The sequence below is a fragment of the Habropoda laboriosa genome, unplaced genomic scaffold, assembly GCF_001263275.1.
Source record: "Habropoda laboriosa isolate 0110345459 unplaced genomic scaffold, ASM126327v1 scaffold76, whole genome shotgun sequence".
In the NCBI taxonomy this organism is placed as follows: Eukaryota; Metazoa; Arthropoda; class Insecta; order Hymenoptera; family Apidae; genus Habropoda; species Habropoda laboriosa.
The window spans coordinates 519,023-545,713 of record NW_017100184.1 but is presented as its reverse complement, the minus strand read 5'-3'; the positions used below and the strand labels follow the sequence as shown (position 1 = coordinate 545,713).

The window sequence follows — 26,691 nt, the reverse complement described above, 5'->3', positions numbered from 1 at the left end:
GCATAGTTAAAAGAAAAAGGGGAGAATCAGTCTGGCTGGCGAAGATGTTACATCCGCCTGCGGTAAACATCGACAGTGGCGTGCAGAGGAATTGACATTAAAGCAGGGAACGCGCGCGCGCGTCTGCCGACCTCGCGTATCCCAGACGGACAGACAAAACAAAATTAAACGGATGTAATTCAAGGATACTCCAGTGTAGAGAAGACCGCGTCGCAAACAAGTATCAGCTGACTACGAAAACTGGACTTGATAGAGACTCTAGAGTTGAACAATTATCGGCACGTATCGAAGAGAGTCAATGGTCCAAGTATCGAAGGTCGTGTGCCAATTTTCGAGGAATTTCGAAGCATGCTGCGGTAAGAGAGACACGAAGTAGTCGGAGAATGCAAGATCGTGCTCTAACGGGCAAAGTTAGTCCGGCCCGGCCGCTTAGTCTCTTTATCGGACTCTGCTTACTACTGGTCCACACGATCAATGCATGAATGGGACTCGAGGCACACGTTCACGCACACGATCACGCAGCGACACGACGACGACGACGACGACGGCGGCAGCATCGTACTCTTCCAGAGTGTATTACGCGGCGTGGAGCCAAAATCATCTTCGAGATAAGCTCGCTGAACGAACGATTGACACTGGGATAACCGGTGTACGGGGGAGAAATGTATCGTGTGCACGGTCAATGGCACGGTGTCGATCGTCCAGCGACGAAACACGCCGACTTAATTGCTAGATCCTTGCGTTAGAATCGCGCGGATAGTGCACGAGTAGTTTGACAGATCCGCGGAGTCGATGCCGCGCGCTAATCACGAGATTACGCCTACGAGAACTCACCGACACCGTATTTGGTCGTTTTCGTCGTCGTCCACATCTCGAGCGGCTCGACCACGGCGCTACATGCCTTGCCAAACGGCCACCAACCACTCGTAATATCACGAAAAATTCAAAAACACAAACATTGGGTGTGTTTGCCGCACAAGTGCCACCCCCGCCACTTCTGCGCCGGTCACGTGCACCTCAGGAGTGTATCTACTCGGTGATCGGTGCTCCTTCGTTTCTCGGAACTCGAATATTTTCTTTTTTTTTTTTCTCTTGTGCACATTTTTGCAATCGACCGTTACAATTTCTCGAAATATCGAAAGTTGCGTCGTAACGATTGGATAATATATACATAAGTACTTGCCGAATACAAGTGACCTAGTACGTATTCGCTGGACCGTTTACCATTATGAGCCTATGAAATTTCAAGTATTTCAGATGTACGATTTTAGATCGTAACTGTCAAGGCGAACCCTCCCCTTACGAAACCGAGTAAAAGGCTTTCGATAACGTAACGTTGGAAAAACTTATCTCCGTATGTTGAAGATTATTCGAATAACGTGCCACAAGGTTATGCGTGAAATTTAGTTTTATACGTGGAAATAATTCCACAGTGGTAGATTACTAATTTATTTAAATAAATACAATAGTCAAGAAACGAAAATAAACCTACTATAAAAGGTGCGATAGTTTCATAAATTCTTTTATACTTTATTTACAACTGTTCTTCCTTATGCGATTAAGCGACGATGAGACCTATGCGCTAAATGTACAGCGCAACGTGAAGTTGGAACGTAGACTAGATCGAAGCTACGATGAATCGAAATATGTAACATTTCACACGTTATTTTAACAATGTCTTTAAAAGTTGATGGGTTTGCCGAAATACGCTGCCAAGTGAGCTTCCTTCAAGGCTTCCGCACACGTCTGTAAAAGTATCGATAAAATCAGTACGCGACGTTCCATATTCGATGGAACCATATCGTTCGAGTACTTACCGGATGTGCGTGACACGTTCTCGCAACGTCTTCTGCACTTGCTCCATATTCCATTGCGAGGACTGCCTCGTTGATCAGTTCACCGGCAACTGAACCGATCATGTGTACTCCCAATACTTTGTCTGTATTCTTATCGGCTAACACTTTAACGAAACCTTCCGTGTCAAGATTCGTCTTTGCCCTGGAGTTCGCTATATGCGGGAATTTGCCAACTTTGTAATCGATACCCTCCTTCTTTAAGTCTTCCTCTGTCTTGCCAACCCAACCAACTTCAGGATGTGTGTATATTACGCTTGGTACGCAGTTGTAATCGATATGAACGGCACCTGTACAGAGATAACGTAACATTCGTAATCGTTGTTAATTTTGTACGTGGTACAAAATGAAAAATTTACAACGGGTATAATTACCTCCAGCAATGCCTTCCACTGTAATCACACCTTCATCCTCAGCTTTGTGAGCCAACATGGGTCCGTGGATACAATCTCCGATCGCGTAAATTCTACGAAAGCATCACGTCTTGTAGGAAACGGTCGGAAAAAATGGCAGACAATTTATACTTACGAAGGTACTACTGTTTGGAATCTATTATTTACGGGGATCCTGCCTTTTTCGTCTCTCTCGATTCCCATATCCTCTAATCCTAAATTCGCCGTGTATGGCCTTCTGCCGACACAGACTAAGAGGACGTCGCACGGAAGGTCCTCCTTTTTGCTAGGATCTTTCGCATCTTCGACGGAAACAAGGATTTCGCTGCCTGTCTTTTTTGCGGCAGTTACTTTCGTTCCCAATTTGAATTTCAAGCCTTGCTTGGCTAAAATTTTTTGTAACGTTTGACTAACTTCGCCGTCGATACCGGCTCCACCGATCGACGGTAAGAATTCGACTGCTGTTACTTCAGAGCCCAATCTGTAACAATCGATAGACAGAGTAACTAAAGATACTTATATTCTAGCGTAAATAATCTTTGATAAAAAAAAAAAGAAAAGTACCTTTGCCAAACTGAACCTAATTCCAGGCCGATGACGCCAGCACCAATTACTATAAATCGTTTAGGTATTGCGCTCAACGATAACGCTCCGGTAGAAGATACAACTTGTTTTTCGTCAATTTCTATACCCGGGAATGGTGAAACTTCGCTACCAGTTGCAATTATAATATTTTTCGTGTTAATTGTATTTACTACTGAACCATCTGGACCAAGTGCAGACACTTGATTTGGACCGGTAATTTTACCATGGCCTTTAACCCATTCTACCTTGTTCTTTTTATACAAACCGGCAATACCACTGGTTAATGCTTTAACTACATTCCGCTTTTGTTCCATCAGTTTATCAAGATTAAGCTTGACATTTTCAACTGGAATAAGAAAGTAATGTAAATAACCATTAAGTTACAATGTTGCACGTTGGAAAGGATAAAAGACATACCTATGATACCACGGTTTTGCAGGTCCCCACTATGTGCCATGTGATAGTAATGTGAATTATTCAAAAGAGATTTTGATGGAATGCATCCAACATTGAGGCATGTCCCACCCAATGTATCACCTTTTTCTACACAAACAGTTTTCATGCCTAACTGTGCAGCTTTAATCGATGCCACATAGCCCCCTGGGCCACCACCTATTACTACAAGATCTGCTTCTAAATTGCTGGCATATCTGCGTTGTTGGGCAACTGTCAAGCCAGGTATGACGCGAGTGACACATGTTGGCTAATAAAAACAAAAAAAGAAGATTATTCCTTGAAAAGAATCAAATTACTTTCCATTATTTCAATTTCTGTGTTTTCTTAATTTCTGAAAGAATCAGATGTAGATGACATAACCAACGAGGAACAGAAAAAGTACTTTTACGTTAAATAATGAATTTGAGTGCCTAATTTGGCTCTTTCAAGCATTGGATCAATGTTCCATTGACCGAAGGAATCGGTAGCGAAAATAATTCATCGAGTAATTCAACAGAATATGTAAGAAAACCATTTGTCCTTCAAAACGTTACGAAATAGCCTCTAATATGAATGGTCCGATATGCGGTCATGATCCATCCATGAGACTATTCAGTGCTAAATATTTTCTTCGAGAAACTTACTCTGACAGAGGTAGTCACTAAACTCCAAAAACTAGCTTGCATCATCATTTTTCCAAGGTATTCCACTGTCCAATATAGGGGGGGTCAAATAGACAACGGGTTCACGGCAGTGTAAAGTGAGCACTACCGGTTACTTCAATATCGTCTAACTCGCCCGAGCTCTGATAGTTCGATATAACTTCGGCTATGTGTTTCATGATTTTCACTGTTCGATGGCGCTAGTAAGCTGTTATGCAACACGAAATAACGTTAACCCTTTCGTTCCGTTCGTGCAACATGTTTGAATCAGCCTGGGTAGATCTATAATCTTTTTTACAAAATCTTTCCATTAAAAAGAGAATATTTTAAATTTCAACCGTACTCAACGGAACGTTCGAATTGTAATTTGACCTTGACATTCAACAGTTTAAATCTGAATTGGAAAATTTTTATTCGAAGAAACGATATTCCACTCGATAAACGAATTAATCGTTATAATCTTATCTACATATATATTTATATATGTATACTTTATTAAATACGATTACATTGCATTTTAGATTAGTATGTAATGACCAGCTACGTTTTTACGCGGAAATACGTACGTTATTCACATGTACGAAAATTGCGTTCTTGCGAAATACTTTTTGTCTGTTGCAAAAACAAGGGATGGTTATCGAATTAAAAGAGAAAAAAATATTTAATATCCTGAATGTTCAGAAATCGTTAGTCGAAATTTGTGCCATCTTGCGGATACGTGAAAAAATGTCACAACATTCGAATCGATCGACGCACGAACATTTTAACTGTAGTCGATATCAGAAACTTCTGTTTTAAACAGTGGGTTCTATTTGAACTAACGAGTCTGTTTCGTCGAGGCCGTTGGTTGGTTCTTACAAGCTGTAACAATTTTTATTCCCCGCCAAAAAGGGTGACGATCGAAGAGCCGGAAAAGACTGCGCAATAAAACGGGTAAGCCAATAATAGAGAGTGGGACAAAGAGGGAGAATACGTAAGGGGTCGAGGGAAAAGGGCAACAGATGTCCTTCCGTATGACGCCATGACTCGTTTGGCCCTTGGCTAGATAGTACCGTTTGCGTCTCTCTACCTTGCGGAAGTATCGTGCGTTACGAATACGAGGCTAGGTCCTGTCGTTGGAAACCGGTTAGTATTCGCCGTGTCGACGAAATCAATCGCATCTCCATGATTTAATACGGAACGATCTTGCGAAACGTTTTTACCATAGTTTTTCTTTCTACGTTCGTCCCACGTTTCTCGCGTCTGAACCAATGTAATCTTATTAGCAGTAGCTCGTTCGTGATTGGTTGAATTTAAATCGTCTAGTACTTCGTACCTTCGTCAAGGCGTAGGAAAAATAACGTTCACCAGCGCAGTTACGTAAATGTTTGTAATTTACAGGGATATATTTGGTAAACGAGAAATAGCAATAGTGACGTATGGTCAAGGTTATCGAGGAGAATAAGTCTAGGATGACGTTCGAGTCGAATAGTTCCGAGGAAATGTGAATAATCTAATCGGGGAGGTGTATCGAAGAAAAGGAGAGGATGTGCGAAATAGTAAAAGGCCAGCGTAGAACGTTTCGGGATCAGGATCCACCGCGAATATGCAAGAGAAGCAACGACAACTTGAAAAGCGACCTTGAATTTTCCAAGTCGACACCAAATTCGCCGACGATCCTTCAGCGTGCGTCCAGCTTGGAGAAGTGCTTCAGCGAGCCGGAATTCCTCGAGAAGGACCGGCAGAATTGGAAAAAAGAGAAAGGAAAGTTGGCCACGCAGGAAAGTACCTCGTGTGATTCTGTTCGAGGCTCGGACGACAGTGTCAAGGCACCTGAGACAATTGAACAACCTGGTTTTTCAAATCGAACCAATTCCGAGAACTTGTTGAAAGAACTCTCCGACAAAGTGCCTTCGTCTGGGCGCCACAACCATGAGGTATGTTTTCTTATTTTTTTTTTACCATTTTTACATCGCGTACGTTTGTGTGAAAAGTATCAAGTATTTCTACCAAGAAAATACCATAGCCGGACAAAACGTATACGTGCAACTGCGTACAATACGTTGACCTTCGTGTCACCTTGTCGAGCAAGTCGGTACTACGTGTCGAAACGTATTTGCAGGTTAACGAATATCGGATCGGTCGATCGTTACTTTACCGGTATCAAGTGAAAAGGAAAGATAAGTGAAATTGAGAATGAAATATGAGAACGTTAACTCGATAAAACAGAAGCGAGGATATTTAAGGTGTTCTCGGTTTAAAAACTGCGCGAGATGATTTGCTGGTTGGTCGTCGGATGAGCGCACGTCAGATACGATTCTCTTACACGTGTGAAAATCGAGGGAATCGTGGCGGTCTCGAGGCACCGTGTCGACCGATCGATTGCGTGGAGGAGGGAAAAAGAAGTGAAATTTTCGACGTCACCCTGTATAGTCAATATCGTGTTTACCATTTCGAACGGATGGTGTAAACGAAAGACGACAGAATAATCAGTTGAACGTCTTGTCGACCTGCCTTCGGTCACAAAGAACCGGAAAATGAGATTTTCCCCCTTTCTTACGACCCTTCGTGAAATCCTAAGTTTTATTCGATCGTCGAATCCGCGAAGACGTTTACGTGCTTACGCGTATCGCGAAAGTTGAGTCACAGGATTATCGCGGCGCTTGATAATGTGGATTGCGGTATTCGAATTGCACAGTGCATTGTTACGAGTCCTGTTGTACCGGTGAAATATCCGAGCAATATCCATCCAGTCCATTCTTCTCGATGTTTCAACGTATACACAGCACGGTTCCGGCTTATATTCACCGACCAGACTCCGCTATGAACTGTGTATTTTTGGTGCATACTTGACGATACGGCTACGGTGAACTATAATACATGTGCATACGATGCACGCGTTTCCTCTGAAATCGCGGTTCGTACAGGCACAATTAAGCGAGGCTGAGGGACACGTGGCGGAGGTATGTGACAACGTGACGCAAGTTAAGACGTAATTTCAGCGTTCTCGATTTTTTTTCGCGTTTTAGTTTCAATCTTCCACGGGTTCGATCTGCGAACGTGTGTACCCTGGGGTAGAGTTTGAACGTAGAAATCGAACGGGGGGGGGATAACCGCGAAGTATAGGCAAGATTGCAATGGATATAGCATCTGAAACTAATTGCAAGATTTCTCGCGACGTAGCGAAGTACATATCATCAATCAGAGAAAGAGAGAGTTATTTGCGTTGGAGCACGAGTCTCCGTGGTTCTACGACGATTTATCGTCACGCGCCTCTCTGAACTAAGATTAAAGTCGTTCCCGAGATCGTGGACCGTCGTCCTTGGAATGGAAACGTTTCACGGTGAATTTAATTCTGCTCTCGATGTCTCTATATACGTGCTGTACCATTTCGACCATTCAACCGTACACATTATCGACGATTAAAAGTGAAGCCCGTATTCGTTGTAAATTTTTTATCCACGATAACGTGATTCAGTTGGACAAAACCAGTGGCGACAGATGCTTCCTCGCACGAAACATTCCCAGAAGAAGCGTGTTTAAGGAGAAATCCGGTGCCTTCGTTGCGACCACAGGGCCCTAAGATGAATTAGGTTCGGACCTGGAAGATGCGGGCCCCAGGTCCGTTGCAGGTTCTTTTCCATCGAATGCCTTCCTTTGTGTGGAATTCGATTTAAGTTGTATTCACACCGAACTCCTTTTAGCCAGCGATAAACGCCCCGTTACGTCGAGGAAATCTATCTTTGTGAAATTCGTTCATTCGGTCGATTATTTCACCGGTTTGCATCGAGCGTGGAAAGAAAATTTACTACGTGAACAGGGTGATTGACCGACTGTGTTGAAATATTGACGAGGAAACCTGCTATTTCGGGGCCGTGTAATTGTGGACTCTGGTACACAGGCCGCGAATCATCGGTTGATAAATATTTCATTGGCTGTACGCCGAGCAGAAATTCTTCTTCAACTAAAATCGAGAGCTTCCAGTTTCCTGCGATGTAACGACGCCGGTTGAAATTGGCTGGAATCGTAACGGGAAAAAAAAAGAAGATGAAATTGTTAGGAATTGGTGTCCGTGTCGAAGACGGCAGGCCAGTCGGTGGGTAGAGGTTCGGTGTGAAAGCAGCTTATTAAGGTCGGGCTTAGCGTGGTGTTGCGGTGTGCAGCTTGCCTGGCAGCTTCAGTTCGATGTTTACGCTCGTGCTTGGAACATTTTTCTTCGGGGCTGCGCGCGGTTCGCAGCGTGATTCCACCGAGTGTTTTGTCTTTTCCCCCGTGGACAGGAAGGATCCGCTCCGCAGTGTCTATCCTCTCCAGTGAGTGATTTTATACGAATATCTTGCCATTCTAGCCGGACGAAATTGGATCCCCGACACGACGTGTTCGATACGTTAGCGGAGATTTTGCGTAGGGGTAACATATTTACGGTGTATTTGCCGGGACGATAGGCATCGTCTAGTCTATTCTGGCATCCTTTGTCTCGTGCTTGCTCCAATCTAACCGGAATTCTTTCCCGAGGAAGCGTAATCGAGTAACCCTTGAAATCTCGTAATTTCGCGTGGCTCGTGCAACGATGCAGCCCTTTAAACAGCGCGATGACACGCGGATCGTTCGTATTTGCGTGGTTGGACGATCGTGAAAACGAAACGATACGAAATTCTCAGGTATTTCATAACGAGAACCGTGTCGATGGAAATTGCGAAAGCCGCGGCGAACGCGGCGAACGCGGCCTCCGCAACCGCTACTTCGGTTCCTGGTGAATGAACTTTCTCCCTTGTCGTGTATCGAGTATTTTAATTGAACCGCATTTTCGCTTTCACCGCCCAATTTATCGCCGAAAATCTCGCGAAACGTCGGGGAATTGGTACGATATCGAGAGTATACACTCGATTTACTACGTTGAACGAAGAACGTCGATACCACGGACCTTCTTACGGTCGATGATTGATTAATAGGAAACGGCGGGTTATTAACATCGACCGTGTCTGATCAATTTTCCGCCGGAGGAAAACGACGGGAGGAGCGAGAAGGGGGGCAAAGAAAATAACAGTCGGAAGGGATAAGTGAAATTCCGAAAATCTAAGAGCACCTGGTGAATTCGAATAGAGAAAACGTTTCGTTTACTGGATCACTCGGTTAGAGGGAGCATTTCGCCAGGCGATTTTCCAAACGAGAGAGACACGGTACGATCGCTCGAGCACGCGGTCGAGTCGGACGATTAAAAATTCATAAGTAATAATTTAACAGCGTTAGGCTGTAGCGCGGTGCAACGAACGAGATAAATGCCCGATACACTTGGAAAGCGCGAGACTACCAGTTTTGCAGCATTAATTAACCGACAAACTGGTTATGCCGCGTTCGAAACTAGATTCCGTAGGTGAGGTTATCGTAAGGTTGCTCTCCAGTCTGTACCGAGCTGACTCCAATCGTACAAAGTGATCGACGCGTTTTAATTCGTCCTCCTGCCTTACCTTTTCCTATCCAGTTTCAATTCGAAGGAGAATCGATCGGGAGGAAAGGATACTTTTGTCCTCCCGAGGTCAATTTTCCGAAAGATTGAAGGTTCGGTGCTTTCGACCTCGTAGGAAGCAATTATTGTCAAATTAATCTTGGCAACGGGCTGCCGCGGCGCGCATTCGACCGAGAGTCAGGCAAAAGTGCACTTGCCTGCCATTGTTCCACCGCTCAACGAGATTCTGAACCTACGACTTGCCCTCTCTCTGCTATTCTCCTTTTCCCTATTGTCGTGGAACGTGGTTACATTATCATTCGTTATAATTCACTTACCTGGCCGTTCCACCACGGCTCTGGTTTTCTCCAAACGAGCACGTCGACGTCGCTATCTAACAATCGTGAATTTCATCGATTAACGATCGTATCATTTTTCTCCGCGGCCTGTAGAAGTCAATTTACGATAGTTTCTTCCGCGAAGACTGCGGAGAGGAAATTTTATTTCGAGAAAGAGGAAACAATCTGACTTGCATAACACAGCTGTAATATTAGTTGGCTTCTATTACGTACGTATATGCCGACTTGAGCGTACTTGCGTCAAAGGCAAATATCAAAATCACGATTACGGTGGAAAAAGAAGAACGGCTGTTTATCTATCGTAAATTAGCGTGTTCGTGAAACGCGCGGTATCATGCTGCGTAATCAGAAAGTAAAGCACCATTACGGCACGCGAAATTCGCGAATCCGTATGAAATTTCCACAATAATACGCAATACCGAATGATTCCTCGCTTGTTGTTCCCGACGTTTACGCCAACTTTTCCCGCCGGTCGAAGGAAGGTCTCTCCTCGTTGCGTCACCTGAGAATTGGTCCGAAGCGAGAAGATCGTTTGACCTCAGCATTTCTCTTCATAGCTTTGCCGCGATTGTTTCGTCTTTCGAGAGGTCAGAAAGTTCGGAAGAAAGGTAGAAAGCACGTCGTCGTCACGCGACCAGCGACATCTCGCCGCTGACGTGTCGCGTTCGGAGTAATAAATCGCTTTTCCACGACTCTCCGATCCGAGATATCCGCTCTCGTTTGATTCCGGCTGTTCTCCGCAGAGGACGTGCAATCGGAAAAAATTGCCCGTCCTAATTTCAATATAACGACTCGATTATCTTCCATCGAGACGAGACTCGAATTGCTCCGACGACGATCTTTCAACGGGAAGGAAGGCTCGTCGTCCCTATCTTCTGCCAAGCTAGCAAGAACAATAATACCTTTGATCGCGTTATCGTGCCCCTCCTCGCTTCCTTTTCGATGTCGATAAACAGCCAACTTTATGGACAGGCTTATGCATAACGGGCACGTGTGCGTTCGCCTTCTTTTATACGCCTCACGACGATCGAACGACTTTCCTGTCGCCTTATCGCGTTATACCGAGTGTCCTCTGACCAGACGATTCTTCGTGAATATCTATCTAACTGAAACGTCGTGCTGTTTCACGCAGATTCAGGTCACGAGAGTGCACCCGGTATAAGCGTAGTATGCAAATTAGGAACGTCAGAGGGCGATCAGGAAATGCAGCTTGACGATCCACATGGCTCGATATCGTGGTAAGGAAGTATTATAATTCCGATAAAGTGAATCCGCGTAACGAGCTACCGCGTTCTCGATGGCAGCCAAGTGAGAGCCGCTATTGTTCGGTATCCGTGCTCAAGGAAGAAGAAGCCGTGTCGCGTACAATTTCCAGCGTACCACTGCCGTTTTACTTTCTACCGATGGAACGCGTTGTAATATTTTTCGAAAATATGCGACACCGCTTGATCCACCGCTTCTTTCGAAGATAATTCCAACTGATATTGTCCGACAGACGTGGACGACAGAACGGTTAAAGTGTTAACGAGGTGACGAATCCCGAGACTTGAACGGAGCAGTCTTCTCTATTCCCCCGTATTAAGAAGATAATCGTAAAGAACGGACGATAGAGTCGGCGGAATGGAAAGCGTGAATAGAGAGAGGTTCGGGCCATTGTCAGCCGAGGACGGGGCCCACGGGCACGCTTTATTGAGCGTCTGCGCCCTCGACCACTCGTGGGAAGTAATTATTGGTAGATTAATTCCGACAACGAGCTACCGGCCCGGCGAAAGGAGCGCCTCGTTCAATCATTGTTTTCGTCGCGTGGTATCACGAACACCGCACCCACCATGTACCTTAGGTTCTCTTCTTCGTTTTCTATTTCTGCGTACCGTTTTGCATATGCAACGCCGCCGATTCACTTAGCGGAATTATCACACGCTTGTTTAACGCGAAAGATGGAAAAGTCGACAAGGGACTATTTGTTTTTTTTTTTATAGATACGGTAAGCCGGTATCGATATCAGTTTACTTTCGAGTATAAACGCCGGATGACGTCTGTTCGAGCTAAACTGTTCCGTATTAGCTGTTCTAATGGACTAGAAACGTGTTAATTACAGCGACTGTTTGGTAGATTAACGGGAACACAATACCGTAGACAATTCGATTGTTCTTGTTTCATTCAAAGCAGCGGAGAAACGAGACTTGAATGATACAAGAATCGGCGGCGCCATGCTCGAGCGAACAGTCGAAAGCCGTGAGCGCGAAAAGAAAAGAGGAGAAAATCCAGGTGAAAAAGGGATTAGAAATTTCCGAATCGAGATCGCGCGTCGTTTCGGTTCTCCTCCGCAGAGACGCGAGTTTTATTACTCGTTCGCGTTCGTTTCTTTTTTTCTTTTTTTCTTTTTTTTTTGTACAGACCTGCCACGTAAATTACGATCCGTTGACGTAACACACCTCGTGCCTCCCATTATCGTATCGAACGTAGAGCCTCGTGTGACGTCGAGAGCGAGCTTCTCGGTAATTTGCAGAGGCTGCGTTCGAGACGCGACGACGCGACGCCGTGGAAGTCCCGTCGATCGATCCCGACGATCCGGAAATTGCGGCTAATTGAAAAGTTGCAAGCCTCGCTCTCCAACAGCCACCGCCTCCTTTCCCGCGAGTCTGCAATTTTTCGTCGGCTCGTTTTCTTTCGCAATCCAATCACGTCGAATTAGCCGCCTGTGATGTTAGATGTGCAAAGTATTCCAGCAAAGGCTAGGTTGTACCTGTCGCGATTGAGAAAAAAATAAGGTGAGCAGGAGTTCGTTCCGACCTGATACGTCGATTCGAGCCGTTCCAATCATGCCGGCTATCGTTAGCGAGAGAATCGCGAGACAAAACTGACGGGTAGAACTTTCGTTCCAACCTGATACTTGGATCGTACAGCCCCGAGAGTTGACTTTAGAAGAACCCAGACGAGGAAGGATCGAACTAGATTGAAGTATCAGAAGGCGGCAGACCGGAAATCGGCAGTCTGGATGGCGCAAGTTGGGTTAGTTACGGAATTATTTGTCCGCTCGGCATTTCTCCAATGTACCTACGTAGTTCCGGCCGATTGAACAGCTGCTCGGATATTCCCAAGCTGCATGTGGTTCGTTCAACCGTTTAGAAAGCGAGCGTGTCGGTGCAGCAGCTTTGTTTTCTCGCCTGCATGAGAATCGGAAAAAGCGAAACCAAATCTCCTCTGAGAAGATTTAACGCGTGTCCACCTGCCTTCTTACGAATCGAATTTCATCCCTCGTCGTACCGCTGCGACACCTGACCCTTTAAACATTCCAACATCCACAGGTATTTTCGAATACCTGCCCGGCACTCTGTCGCAGTGGAATAACTCAGGCTCGGTGGAACAGGTTGAACAAAGAATCATCCACACGCATCACGCTTCAACAGTTCTTACGTCTGTCGCGTTCACCCTGTTATCGACTGAAATTACGGTTAGTTTAATTAAGGAACTCGTTACACGTGTTCCAGCGACTGGGGCGAGGGCAGAACGAGTAATAAACGGAGTCGGTGAGCGGTGGCAAGTAGGCAAATAGGATGGGAATTAAAGAGCTTTAACTTTGATTTCTCGCTGGCCTCCGCTTAGGCTCTAAGCTTAAGAGAGGCGTACGAGGCAGCGGCCGTTCTAAGCGAAATAGCCCGCTAATTGCAGGCATTATTGTTTCCACGAGGCATTGTCGCGACGACAAGTCGCCGCTCTATACATACATTTCGATTCTAATTACTCGCGTTGAAATTTCTCCGCAGCGGACACGGCCACTGCCGCTGCCGCGAAAGCGTTCGCACATTCTCCACCGACGGTGATTTCGTAGCAAACCGTATACACGATTAGAGGCGAACTATTTGTTGCTCGCGTTGTCTGAATTTATACGAACACGTTCAGATCATCCGTCCTCGTTCGTATCCTCTTTTTCATCAGCCTCGTAAATCTATCGGTGTAATTGCGCTTTTCCCTTCAGTTACGAGATTCCTCTGAGAGAACGGGAGAAGTTTATGCGATGTGTAAAACATGAATGTTACGAGGAGAATCGGAAACGAGATGTACCGACCGAACGCTTCCTCCGAAATCGGTTGCACAACCGCAAGATTAATCGCGATAGCCATCGCTTCACCTTGAATGCTCTTCGTCGAGAGAGATTGACAGAGAGCGTTGACAGAGAAGAGAAATCTCTCTCTTCTGTTAAGGAAAAGAGGCGAGGAATGCCTGTCTAGCACCGATCGAACTGCAGACTTCCGGTAATTTGCATGGTTGGAACGAAGGATCGGGGACCGGTCCTCGAATCGCGAAGAGAGTGAAAGTGCGAGCGTGTCGATACGCGCAGGTGGTGCTTCCGACGAGATCTCGAGGCTTCAGTTACCCGATTAGTAGCTCGATTTCGATCTCGTGTTCATTCGCGTTGAAACGTCAAAACGAACAGCAAGGTCCTTGAGTGATTCTCGCGTCGATGCTCTATCGACACCGTCCAAACGTATTCGATTCTCTTTCCCGTCCGCGCAACTTCGACTGGCCAATTTCTCGAGAACGTCGGTACGTGATATCTGATTCTGGTGTGACCCACTGTCAAGGGAGCTGCTGGTTTGTACCAATTTAGAACTCCGTTTACTAAACCCATGCTTCAGCAGCAGCGTAATAGTCTAATTTAGCTGCTACATGCCAACGTGGTTCGGCGCTACGAATGCCTGCATTTAGAACTACGATTTAACAACAGCGAAGATATTACGAATTTATTTTCGTTAAATTCGAGAGCCTCGTATCTGAGAATATCGTTCCATCGGCCGGTTTCGAATGTTGTTAATCGGTCGATCGGCGGAGGCTTGGGCTCCCAAACCGGTGCAGAGATAACATTCCTCCGCTTCTGTTCGAGAAGCGGTGCCTGACAATGATAGATCCGATGGAAGATTAGTCGGTCTTGGCTTTGCTTGATTTCGTCGCTTCTCTGCATTTCTTAATCTCCTTAGGTGGCCTAATTTTTCGAAAGATTCTTCTTTTCTCTACGATCCGTTGGAATCGCTCGAAGCAGGGTTAAGGTCGAAAAAGATCGTTAACTCCTGAGCAATTAACGGTAGGGTATAATTGCCGATTCAATTTCGGTAGGCATAATTGAACGACCGTCTTATGAATCTTTGAGAATGCGGTTACGTTGAACGATGATGATTCTCGGGTCATTCGCATCGCATAAAATTGTCGCACGCAACTCAATCGCCTCTCTTGTGAATATTAATCGAGCGGCTATTTAGTTCTGGCTTATATTACGGCACATAAGTCAACAAGAATTTATCGCTGCGACAAAATATACTTTCCTTCAAATTCCTGGGCTACTTTGCCAGCGTCGAACGTCGCTTGCGAAACGAATTAGACTTGAAAGACGGCTCTCCGAAATGAACCGCGAAATCGATCGATCAAATTCAAACTACATATTCGAAATTGAAATTCAGCCAATAGAGTTGAAATTATTCGAGTTTGAAATATTGAAAATTTGAATTCAGCCAACATTGGAAGAGGTGCATGGGAATTAGTTGGATTGAATAAATTATTTTTTCAAAATTTCGACGACGTTGTTTCACGAGCGCCAACTTAATAAACGGCCACCTGCATAGTTCCCACGGGCGGAAATTTCGCGGCAGCGTCAAAGCGTCCGCGTATGATCAGAGTCTGGCCGCGAAGAAGTCGTGGGGTCGCGGTACCCGTTACAACGCACATGATTCACACAACGACCAGCTATACTCTCTCTCTCGCTCTTTCTCTCCGTCGACGATGTGCCTGTCCGTCGCGTCTCTCGCGCGCTTCGTGTCCTCCTGTCAGTTGGCGTGGTGCGCTCGAACGAGCGGCAAGTACCTCGAATCGTGCGCATACAACCTGCTACTGCTACTCCCTCGCTCTTTGCGCTCCAACCAGTGCCAAAAACGCACGCGGTAATTTCTCTCTCAGTTTGTTTCCTTCGAATCGCGTGCGCCACGCACCTTACTCTCGGATGCTTCAGTTCCGTCGAGAGATAAGCCCGTTTCGAGTATTCGGGACGATCGCGATAGCTTAGCGTGGTATAATCTGTGATCTACTTCAGATCGAACTGACATATTTTTTTCATCTATTATTTCCGTCGCAACTCTGTGTACGCCGGAGTTTTCTAACACGGTGCCAGTGATTACGAAAATTGTCTAGGTCGTATATTTTCTTTTACCTCGAGATGACGTTGGAAGGATTTGTCGCAAGGTTGCACCTGAACGATTCGACTCGTGAAAATCAGTGAGAAATGGAATTTTTCTAATCTAATCGTAAGAGAGGTTCGACTACCGTGAACCACAAGTTTCTCGTATCTCGACAACTCGATCGGTGCTGCACGCAGTTTCGTTGTTGGCGGTGCGCCGGTGGACTTTGACACCCCTCGGAATCTCGAACAGAACACACGCGGTCGAGGGAATCGCACGAGATACGGAACGAATGGAAATCGGTGAGTGCAAGGTCCGGTAAACACGGTGGGTGGATTCCTATAATCTTCCTTCGTTACTCCCGACAAACCTGCAATCTCGCGTTTTCGTGGTGAGAAACAGCCGCTCGATGTTGTTTTCGCGCGTATTGTTCTGCCTTCCTGTACAAGTTCCCCGCCGGAAAAGAAAAATAGCCTATCGCAATCGTAACGAACGCAGAGGAGGCGTTCGACGAGGCTTTTCCTGGTCGAGACTAGTTTTTCCACGCGCGCATTGTTCTGCGTAACCCGTTTTCCATCAACCGTGACGACGAGGAAAAAAAAAAAAAAAAAAAAAAAAAAAAATGAAAAATGAAAAAAGAACGAATCACTTTCTCGCCGTTTACTTGGCAGAAAGTATTCTTCGGTTGATCGACCGACAGAGGACCACCTGATTCGACCTGTTCAGCCACCGTTTCGAACGCGAGACTTTCGAGAGAGAGAGAGAGAAAAAGAAGAAATGTTCTTACGGCGACATTCGTCACATTTCTGCATCGACGACCAACGCATCGAGACAGTTTCGGAAAAGTGTGCTTTTTTCTACCGGTGAACAATTGGACATGGTCGCGTCCGGTGTTTGCCGATTGGGTTGCACGCCGCGTGAACGCGTGTAGCCGTTCTCGCGTTGCGAAAGAAACAGATCGGTTTAAAGCGCGCTGAAACGTCCGTGTGTCTCGAAGCAATCGAGCATATGAGCCGAGCGCATACTTATAGCCGTTTTGCAATTCGATTCACCGGTGCGTGCGCTCGCTGTCTCGAGGATAATGCGTCGCCTCGACAAAACCTCGCACGCTTTTATTTCAAAATTTCCGCCTCTCTGCCCGCATCGAACCCGTTAATCCCGGCTGTCCTCCTTCGATGCACCGCGTAAGGAAGTTCCCGTTACCGGCCATTCTTTACTTGCCCCTTAAATATTCTCCTCTTCTATGCTTTTTCATCTCCGTTTCTTCTTTTTCTCCTCTAACGGAGTCTCTCTGCTACTCGAAACGGCGATCTTCTTCGTCTCCGGTCGACCGAATTGAAAGTTGGCGGGAGAGCAATTACTCCCTTAATTCGATCATTTTCGCGATAAACGGTCCTCCAATTAGGACGGAGCCACGTGAATAGAAGAGAGAGAGAGGAGAGACGTCGCACGGACGAGAGCGAGTTTAAACGTACATCAGCCAGTTTCAGCGGCGGCGTGTCCGCGATACGATCTTTCGGTTTGAAGCTCCCCGGTGAAAGCGCGCGGCGAATTAAGTTTTATCCTGTAACCTGTCGAAGCTGAACGAAATTATTGCTCGTTAGGACGATACCACCGGCCACCGATCGAGGGGGCACTTTCGAGCCAGCATCGTTCGATTTCTTTGTTCCCATGCATTCTGCTCGATTGCTCTATTTACCGGCGATCAAACCTCTATGCGCGTCATCGAAATTCCTCGCTTTCGAAAAATTTCAATTTTAAAACTATACATGTTGCACGACTTTCCCAGTCTTCAGCAGCTATCTGCAACGTTCTAAACGTGTGCAATTAAAAAGAATTCCAGAGCATTCGAGATACATAGGTACTCTTTTGCATTTCGTTATATTCCCATTATCGGAATCAGACCGTGATTTATCGGCGGCTGGGCGACGATAGAAGGAAAAAGGAAGGAAAAAAATAGTAGTCGCATTGGCAACGGCGTTTGCGGCGTAGTTGGCGCGTAATCGCCGCTGCATCGACTTCCTTCGCTGTCACTTCACGTAGGAATAAATTATCTCCGGTTGCAATCGACTTGGAGCCAGAGAGGAGAACCGCTCGTGCTCCACGCCTCTCTTCTCTTCTGGCTGCATTGTTTCAGCTGGAAAATCACGAGTGCGCCGTTGATCGCGCACCTGGAATTTTCTCTAGTTGATTTTCAAGCGACTCTCGTCGAGTCGGTGACCTTTGAATCGCGCCTCCGGCCGCCGACAGCTGAATGTAAACGAAAGCGGAAAAGAAATGAAGCGCGAGGGAAAAGAGCTGCACGCGAGAGCTCGTTTGCGCCGCGAACAAGCCCTCTCGCCAGTTAATTACCATTTCCACCTTCGATCGCGATTCTTCTCTCTTAATTAGACATTTTTTCTTTCAACTTTTTCTTACACTTTTTCTTCGCTTGCCGAAAAGGTGTGTTCGAACAAGTCCCCCCTTTGCGGCGTATCCATCGATCAGAATGCAAAGTAAAGAGGGCTGGGGCCCTACCCTCCCGAAGAAACGTTAATATTTTCCACTTCCTTCCGGACTTACGATCTCCCCCTCGCTAAAGCTCATCGTAACTCGTTTAACCGGCGGCGTATGTACGTAAACACGCGGTGGGGTGACAGAGGGAACGTATCGGGCCGCTCCCAGCTTCTACGCGCGCGCTTTACGCACGCGTTCACGCCTGCGGACGAGCAATTAGCCGGAGCACCGTTCGAAAACTTGTCGCTTAAATACGGCTGGCATTTGTAACGCGCGCCGTCGACAACGCGCATCGGGGGCGTGCAAATTCACCTCGATACGGCGACGACCTCTCGAAGAAATATCGCGTCGCGTCAGAGATGATTCAGTCGCTTTTACCGCGCTTCGGTAAAAATTGATAATCTTTGTTTGCGATGAACTGTGCACCTCCGATATCGTTTGCGCTCGTGGAATTTCAAGTATGACCGAGTCGGAGGTAAACTTTCGACAATAATTAGAGAGGTGGACGGTGAATGGAAGTGCAACATCAGATGCCATTAGACGCATCGTTTTTCACGCGAGCAGTCGACAGCCACTGCTAAGCTTCTTTTCATAGAACAGGTTGAGGATCAGCCTCTCGACAAATCTGTTACGTTCGCGCTTTTTGTGCACCTGTGCACAATGTGTCGTTCGCTGCTCAAAAAGATCGCGACAAAAGATGTCCTACAAAACGTGCTTACATAATGGTGACCCCCAGCTAGGTCTCGCGCCTATTTCGTCCACGTATATACGCCCGCCCACCCGTTGTCTTGAACCGACAATGCACGGGAAAACTGGGCTAAAAGCGGACCTGCGAGGAGAATATCGGGAAAACGGGTTTAGTTTCGTGTCCCGAATTTGAACCTTTTCCAAACGGGGTCGGATCGCGAAGGTTACGTTGTAACGTTTGATAACGCGACGAAACCGACGACTGTGCCGCGCGTTCATTGTACTTTCCCTCACTTTCACTCTCTTCTGGCTGGTTTCGAGCCGCGAACGACAATTACAGGGTGGTATTTTTCAATATTAGGTTATATTGGTTCCGGTGTAGTCTAGCTTCGTAGCGCGCTAATTAAACGGCCTATACTTGTGCAAACATACTTGTGTATATGGCGTATGCAGAGGAATTACGATATTAAAAACGATAGTTGTCTCGTGCTTGTACAGTTTCCCCTTGGCAGAGCGGCACACTATCGACCACTGATATCGGAAACGGACGTTGCCGCGATAAACGAGGAACCCGTAGAGATAGCGTGGACCAAAAAGAAAAGGACATAAAACATACGGTGAAATCAGTGGAACGAGACCACCGTAAAATATTCCTCGCGTGTATCGTGCCGTTTCTGAAGGAACGGACGAAAAGAAGACGGTTGTCCGTGATCGATGGATCTTGGCACTCGCGTCTCTTGCTAACGAGTGATATCGCGGTGAAATCATCGATGACGAGTCACGAGAGAAACGGTAAAACGTGCGACGAGGATCGGCGAGACTTTCGATTCTTCCCTCGGGGCAAATAGCCGTGCGATAGAAATTGAACGCGGTCGCGCGGCACGCTTGCGTTACGCTAAACACGGATTCCCCGTGGCTCCGCCGCCGCGTGTTACACCCTCGACGATAAGAATAGCGCAAATGAAAATGGGGAAAAGGACAAAGTGATCTTTGTACTTTGGATTTGGTCAGAAGGAAGCGGTAATTTATCAGAAACGAGGTAAAACTGACGTCGCTATTCTCGCCGTCGAGGACTCGCCCTGAAACGTGAACAATAGCCGAGTTCCGTGTGGCACAAAGGCCTCGAAGAAGTCGGGCAGAAATTCGTATCTCGGCGATCTCTCGTGCTCGGGGCAATTTTTTCCTCTCCTACACACTCGAATTATCCCGGGAAATTTTTCGAGGAAACTTCCGTCACGGAAAGCACAATTATCCCCGTTAGTGGAACAGAGATTAGCATGCGAACCGGCTGCTTGGCCGAGGCTCCCGAGGCGGAACGCGCGCAGAATGCGAATTTTTTCCCTCGATAACTGTAGTAGTAGTCGTTCCTTCGTTAATCAACTGTACGTGTTTTCAGGTGATCACTAACGGTCTGAAGAGCGAAACGGACAGCTGCGACGGTTTAACAAACGGTGGTGAGTCTCACGCGTCGTCGATGTATATTTCTCTTTTCCCTACCCTTTCCCGCACTCGTCGTTGCGCCGCCATCGTAAAGAACCCTAACTGGCTATAAAAGGCGGCACGTTAGATCTGTCGGATAGGAGCGTCGGTGCGCTGCTTTGCTTTCATTGACCAAATCTCGCGGTGAAAAGAATCTATCCCCATTGTGTACAATCTCCCGATTCCGCCCCACCCCTCGGTATCGATCCAGCAAACGCACCGTGCACCAATCTTTTCACCTATTTATGTTTCGTTATTTGAAAAAACACTTTACCGGCATTCGTGAGGGAATCGTTAAACGGAGCGTGTTTATTATTTTCAACCCTTCAGTAGGTTTCCCACACTTCGTTGCCTCCGTTTTCCTCGCACACGTTGCGAAAATAAAGCGCCGAAAAGATTGCGAGAAATAAATAACCAACCAACTTGATATCTAGAACGCACCCGACCACGAGGGGGCCACGTTTGCAAACAGAAGGGGAGTAATTGAAAAAAATGTAACGGAGATTTTGGCGACGGTTCGCGGGAAATCCGCCAAATGGTTACGGCCCTGACTTTGCCCTTCGGTCATTATCATCTGTCGGAGCGGTCGCCGCATTTTCTCACGCTACTTCAGCTGCTCCTTGCTCGCGGTGCAATGATCTCCCTCTCGTACCCGCACATCTGCCTCAAAATTACATCCTGACCGGGTCTGCATTTTTATTTTACCCCACCGCACGTCCACGCGGCCCTATCCCTTCCCTCGCCACCCTGTATCCTCCTTGGCCTGCGTTCGACCATTCCGCGAATCGATCGATTCACTTTCGATCAAAAATTGGCCGCATCGCGCGTGTTCCAGTTTGATCCTCCGCTTTCGTTTTTCGCGAAAAGTCAAAAAATAGGTCGAAAATAATCTCTACGCCTATTAGTTTCGCCACTAATCGCTTTCCAAGTCTTTCAGCGACGCTTTAATTGGCTATTAGCCTGATGGCCGCCATGAGAAAGCAATGTTGCCGTTGTCGAGACCGTTTCAGAGGAAAATTGCTTCCTCCCGATTTTCCTTTCTCCGAAACAGGAGAGCGAGGAGATTTCCGTCGATACGATCGATAGATTCGCGTGCGCGTTCGTTGACCTCTAATTTCAAACGTGGAACCAGTTCGACCAACTCGTTTTAACACTTCCCTCTTTACATCGACGTCTCGTGCTCCGAAGCGATCGGCGTTGTTATAAAGCTGTTGAGATACGGGGCAAGGATAGATCGGCCAGAACCGTTTCCGCGTTGCGAGCACAACGAAATTTCTGCCTCCGCTTCCGGCCGCATTCCGAGAAACTCTACAACTGCGACGCAAAACACCGGGGAAGGCTTGAAAATGATCCGATTCTCTCGCAGTCCTGCTTGATCCAGCAAGGGAGGAAAAAAGAAAGAAAGAAACGATCGGACGGGCGTGCTATCTCTGTTGTTAAATAGAAAATTGATTTACGAGGTGTTCTCTTTACTTTCATTTCGCCGGCTCTCTCGCTCGGCAGAGGAGGAACCTAATTCCGCGAATCCGCAAAAGATCCGCGGTTCGATGGATTTTCGCCCGTGAAATTCACTTTTCGCTCGTAAAATCGAGCCGCGCGGATTCGATCCACTTCCCTTTTGATGCACTGCCGTCTTACTCGCGAAACTTTCCCTCCCTCCATCGTTACCGCTTTACCGTTTTACCGCTAATCGTATCTCGTTATACGCCAAATTAACCCAACACTTTCCCACCTCCTTTTTTCTCTTTCTTCTCTATTCTTTCCTCTCGAATCCGCGTCAGGTGTTACAATTGTCACGGGTGAAATTACGGCGGAATCAAGAAGTTGGAAGAGTTGCGCGAGTTTGAAAGGTGGACAGGTTGTTGCTGCCTGGTCTTAATTCCGACGAAATCGCAGGTGCGCCGATCGGAGTGGACGCACGCAACGAAGCGGTGACTCACTTTCGCAACCTCTTTTTCAGGCAGCCGCAGAGCGTGCTTTTTTCGGCCGGTTCCGAACGCGGCGATCCAAGGAAAGAAGAAACACCGCGACGCGTCGTCGTCTCCATTCTTTTCGTGTATAATTGCTCTCGGTTTCGTTGGAGGACGCGGAAACGCTCTCGGTCGAGGAAGAATTCTCAAACGGATAAACACAACTGCTGCGCACTTGGTTACGAAAGACAGTTGTTGTGTTCAGTTTTAGCGTATCCCTCCTGGTGTTCTTGGGCTAGAAAGATATCTACGATCGACGGGCTAGGAAAAGAGAGAGGAGGAGGAGGAGGAGGAGGAGGATGAACGGTGCGAATTTATGAAATCTTAATATGTACATATACATATTTGCGCGGTATAGTATACGCGTGAGTAAGAGTGAATTACGACGTTCTCGAGTGTGAAGAGAGAGATTGAACGATTAAGTCGGCAAACGATAGGAAACAGGTTACGGGAATCCTCGGGATTCGTAACACTGCACCGGAAGAGAGAGATGTACTCCGGCTGGTCGTAAATCACCGGGAGTCAGTCCGATACCTTTCTGACCGGTATTCGGTCCAACTGTGTTTCTAGAATCGTTCGTCTTTCGTTTTTAAACGTTTCTCGACGCGGAGTTTCTGGCAGAAAAATACCGTTGTTCTACGAACGAATGTCGTAAGTTTTATCGTAGGAAAGTTTCCGAGGCAAAATTAGCTATTTGTAGGAAATGTTCACCTTTGGAATTGGAACAACGAGGCGCTTTCTATAACAATTTCACGTGGTGTAGTTGGTAGTCGCGTGCGGCGCTTCTTTTACCGAGACATGCAGATATCATTTTGTATCCGCCGATTAAAGGAGGAGATGCCGAATCGAAGCTGAATAAAAAGCGCGTTGTTTACCTCACCTTGAGGGCATAAAAGGTGGTACGTACGTGCGTACGTGGCGGTTTGGTCCCGCGTGTACTTTTCTATCCGATTAGCAGCTATGCGAAGCCCCACGCAAAAGTATATAGAGAAGTTGCCTGTTTGATACGGTTCTGCGCCCGGAAATGCTTCTCAGTACGATCCGACGCGATGTGCGAGGAGGGTTCCGTGAGGGAGAGAATCGCCTTGTTGGAGGGTGAATAAAAGCCTAACCGCCTTCGTTACCGTAGCTTGCTCCAGCTAAACGGTGCTCTCGAAAATCCTTCCCTTTCTATCCTCCCATCCCCTGCCGTCCTTTTATTTTCGCGATTTTCGCGATTTTCGCGCCTAGAGTAGAACGGAAGTCGACCTGAGCCAGTTTGTAATCCATCGCAGTGCTCTTCAATATCGTGTTTCGTGATTACCGCCAAAGTGCTCGCTTTGAAACAGTATACGACACGATTAGAGTCGTTCTTCCGTGTGGTCACAGACTTCTAAGTCGTCGAAAGATTTTGCAAATATGTAATTGCGTAAATTTGTTTTGCAGGTAGAAAAATGGCGCCAGTACTAGGTGTACCACCCCCGCCTCCACCTGCGCCACACATGGGACCAGACGGATTGATCTTGCCGAGGAAACCGTGCAACCCTTACCTCACATCCAGCAATCACAAAGACCTCCGCAGGGAATTGTTGTTCAATCAGAAAGTGTAAGTTTGGTGGAAGGAAGAGGAAACCGCGTGATCTAACTGTGAAAAAGTTGAATAAGAAATTCAGCAAGATGGTGGAGATTGTGTATGCGTTATATGCGTGCATACGTGATTAAAGTAGGCAGGGGGGTAGAGTAACGGGAAAGAGACGCGCAGTAGCTTTCGATGCACTTCGCACGCCTATCATCGAGAAAATCGTTTCCTGCTGGCGCGTGTGCGCACGTTCACCATCCCTGTCACTCATTCCCAGCCACTTTTACGGCTTAAGCAGGGCCGCTATTCAATTGAAAGGTTGTTCGCGCGCGTTTTTCTCATCACGCGGCAATTTTCACGCCGCTACACAGCCGCTACACCGCCGCACCGCGTCCACGAGGCACGCTCGACGCCGTAATTAGCTAACCGCATCGGTTTTCACTTTCTTTCCAGTGGCAAGAACGTGCTGAATCAGAAGAGCGAGCTCCAGCGAGCGCTCGAGAAGCAGAGGGAGGCTGCCTCCAGGAGAGCGGCTGAAAAGAATCGAGAAGAGAACTACAAAGACGATCCCAGAACCGCGCTCCAGAGGGCCATCGAGCAAAGGGCGAAGAACATCGAGATGGCAGTCAGTTTCCTCTTTCTCTCTTTTTAATTTCCATTCTTACTCGGGACCTTTATTCTTCAAGTAGGAACACTTTTTCGGTCGTTTCGAAAGAGAGTAGAGGTACCGTTACGACAAACACCGTTTAAAAAAAGAGAAATTTCGGTGTTTCAGCTGGAACAGTCGCAACCAACGACCACGATGGAACCACCGAGCAACCTTTTGATCACGGCGAGAGCGAAGCTGAAACCGCGCACAGATTCTCAATGAAGTTCAGATAAAGCAAGAGAAAGAAAGGAAAAAAGAGAAAGGTCGATCGTGAAACGCGATAAGGATACTGTCATGCAGAAGGAGCAACGATTCAGCCGTTGCGTCGCGACGCAGACTTTCGTCACATTTTGTAACCTGACCACGTGTACATAGAATGCGTAATCTGATAAGAGAGTAATCGTTATATGCAAAGGAGGATTATATGGAATTCGTCGTGATCGTCGTCGAAGGTACAATGTTGTAACGCAAACAAGAAAAAGCAAAGGTCGTCGTGTCTGTCGACAGATTTATCGGTTCGATATATATGTATACACGTATATATATATTTAATCAGCGGTGCGGCGCTTCGTAACTTGTGCGTCTTTCGTGTTAAAGTAGATAATTGCCTTACTCTTCCAAAGTTGTCAGAGAGCGCGTACGCGCACACCACACGATACGTATCGTCTTTAAAGCGACGTTAGTCTTGTTAGGTAGTCTAGCCGTGACGTGGTCTGCCACGAAACAATTTGTATTCGCGCGGGCGAGCGCGTGTGCTCGAACGTTGTCGTAAAAAACGCGACGACGAGTTAAGGCCTCGAATATCCCCTCGACCAACATCTGTCGTGCCTACGCGAGTCACATAAGTACATACAACTAATGATGCATTCGCATCTTTGTTACTTCGCTTAGTTATCTGTGTAAGAATAAAGTGTCGAGGTTTGCAACAAATAGGCCTTCACCGAACGCCTTCATATTTTGTTACGTGCTCGAGCTTTTTTTCCAGAGCGTTCTCGTATAAGGACGAATACACCGATAGTGTAATTAAGAGAGAGAGAGAGAGAGAGATCAGTCATGAATAGCGTAGAAGAGAATTCAAATGAATAATGCAAAAATATGTATACAAGTGTCCGATGTTAGTTTATTATATCGTGCCTGATATTTGTACGAATACAAGACCTGAATATGAAGTACATACAGATAGTTTTTTCCACGATAGACGGAATAGTAGAATCGGTACCCTGGGACCATCGTACATTCGTAATAACTACTAGCAGTTAAATAAAAAAGACATCTGATAGGTTGATGTAGCAGCATTTATTACACTCCAGTGTTCATAGTTTTCAGAAAAGGAATGAAATATAATATTGTTCTACTGTACTGTTTCAATCAACAACGTGTATCCTAAGGAATGTAATCGTTTATCCGAATTTACCGACATTTCAATCGGTAACATTCTCTATTCGAGTACATTCGCTTCTATTACTTCGGAGGTATGGTAAACGTAATCACGGTATTTCAAAATAATCGTCAATTTTGATGAAACAGTCAAGTAACTGGGTAGTAAGTTTAATGTATAGCGCGACCGTACACTGGTAATTCTATTACTATCGTGCGTAAAGTGCGTTAAATTCTGATCGGTGCAAATCAATCGTAATCTTTACGACTAATCGTCGCATTGGTACAATTAAAGTATCAAATATATTTTATTCAATACCGAAAATACTCTCTTCACTTTTGCTAATCCGTAGAAAAGTAAGAAGAAACTTGTTGAAGAAAAAAAAAAAAAGTCTAAAGAAAAAGAAAAAATATGTAAGAATGTTAAACGCGATACTATAATACAACCTCGATAATGCAACATCGTAAAAAACACTTTCCCTTATCCGTACTCTGATATACGATTAAAAAATAAAATGAGAAAATATGTGATTTTGATATTTTTAATACTTCCCAATGTTTCACCTCCTTACGTTTAGAGTATTTCTACCGACGAAG

The 26,691-nt window shown here is 46.3% G+C and overlaps 3 protein-coding genes across 8 annotated transcripts in view; 1 reads left to right on the top strand and 2 right to left on the bottom strand.

Moving 5' to 3' along the window:
• Positions 1-900, bottom strand: part of LOC108579431 (dedicator of cytokinesis protein 3) — a 30,041-nt gene extending 29,141 nt beyond the window's left edge. Inside the window, exon 1 of the mRNA XM_017942962.1 lies at positions 835-900. Coding sequence (XP_017798451.1) covers positions 835-871 — 37 coding nt within the window. The 5' untranslated portion in view covers positions 872-900. The remainder of the gene's footprint in view (positions 1-834) is intronic.
• Positions 901-1,435: 535 nt separating this feature from the next.
• On the bottom strand, positions 1,436-4,090 carry LOC108579330 (dihydrolipoyl dehydrogenase, mitochondrial). The gene is made up of 7 exons (XM_017942841.1): positions 3,910-4,090; positions 3,248-3,533; positions 2,810-3,176; positions 2,382-2,726; positions 2,228-2,319; positions 1,818-2,143; positions 1,436-1,746 (listed from the first exon to the last, which is right to left on the bottom strand). The coding sequence occupies exons 1-7, from the start codon at positions 3,955-3,957 to the stop codon at positions 1,681-1,683; spliced, it is 1,530 nt and encodes a 509-aa protein (XP_017798330.1). The 5' UTR covers positions 3,958-4,090; the 3' UTR covers positions 1,436-1,680.
• Positions 4,091-4,797: 707 nt separating this feature from the next.
• Positions 4,798-26,550, top strand: LOC108579339 (protein FAM107B). 6 transcript variants are annotated; one of them, XM_017942856.1, is made up of 6 exons: positions 4,798-4,860; positions 5,308-5,843; positions 20,458-20,512; positions 23,936-24,095; positions 24,522-24,693; positions 24,844-26,550. In XM_017942856.1, the coding sequence occupies exons 2-6, from the start codon at positions 5,454-5,456 to the stop codon at positions 24,937-24,939; spliced, it is 873 nt and encodes a 290-aa protein (XP_017798345.1). In that variant the 5' UTR covers positions 4,798-4,860; positions 5,308-5,453; the 3' UTR covers positions 24,940-26,550. The 6 variants fall into 6 exon arrangements, with proteins under 6 accessions (XP_017798345.1, XP_017798344.1, XP_017798349.1 ...); XM_017942855.1 differs by lacking the exon at positions 4,798-4,860 and adding an exon at positions 4,986-5,052; XM_017942860.1 differs by lacking the exon at positions 4,798-4,860 and having other exon boundaries at positions 5,830-5,843; positions 20,458-20,515.
• The last annotated feature ends 141 nt before the right edge of the window (positions 26,551-26,691 follow it).

What these genes read in the sequence shown, in the direction of transcription:
- LOC108579339 (XM_017942856.1), top strand. Translation starts at nt 5,454, where the DNA reads ATGTGCGAAATAGTAAAAGGCCAGCGTAGAACGTTTCGGGATCAGGAT. An exon ending in CTGGGCGCCACAACCATGAG is followed by an intron (nt 5,844 to 20,457) that starts GTATGTTTTCTT and finishes ACGTGTTTTCAG; the next exon opens with GTGATCACTAACGGTCTGAA. An exon ending in CTGCGACGGTTTAACAAACG is followed by an intron (nt 20,513 to 23,935) that starts GTGGTGAGTCTC and finishes TTTGTTTTGCAG; the next exon opens with GTAGAAAAATGGCGCCAGTA.
- LOC108579330 (XM_017942841.1), bottom strand. Translation starts at nt 3,957, where the DNA reads ATGATGATGCAAGCTAGTTTTTGGAGTTTAGTGACTACCTCTGTCAGA. An exon ending in TAGTGACTACCTCTGTCAGA is followed by an intron (nt 3,534 to 3,909) that starts GTAAGTTTCTCG and finishes TGTTTTTATTAG; the next exon opens with CCAACATGTGTCACTCGCGT. An exon ending in AGTGGAAGGCATTGCTGGAG is followed by an intron (nt 2,144 to 2,227) that starts GTAATTATACCC and finishes ATCTCTGTACAG; the next exon opens with GTGCCGTTCATATCGATTAC.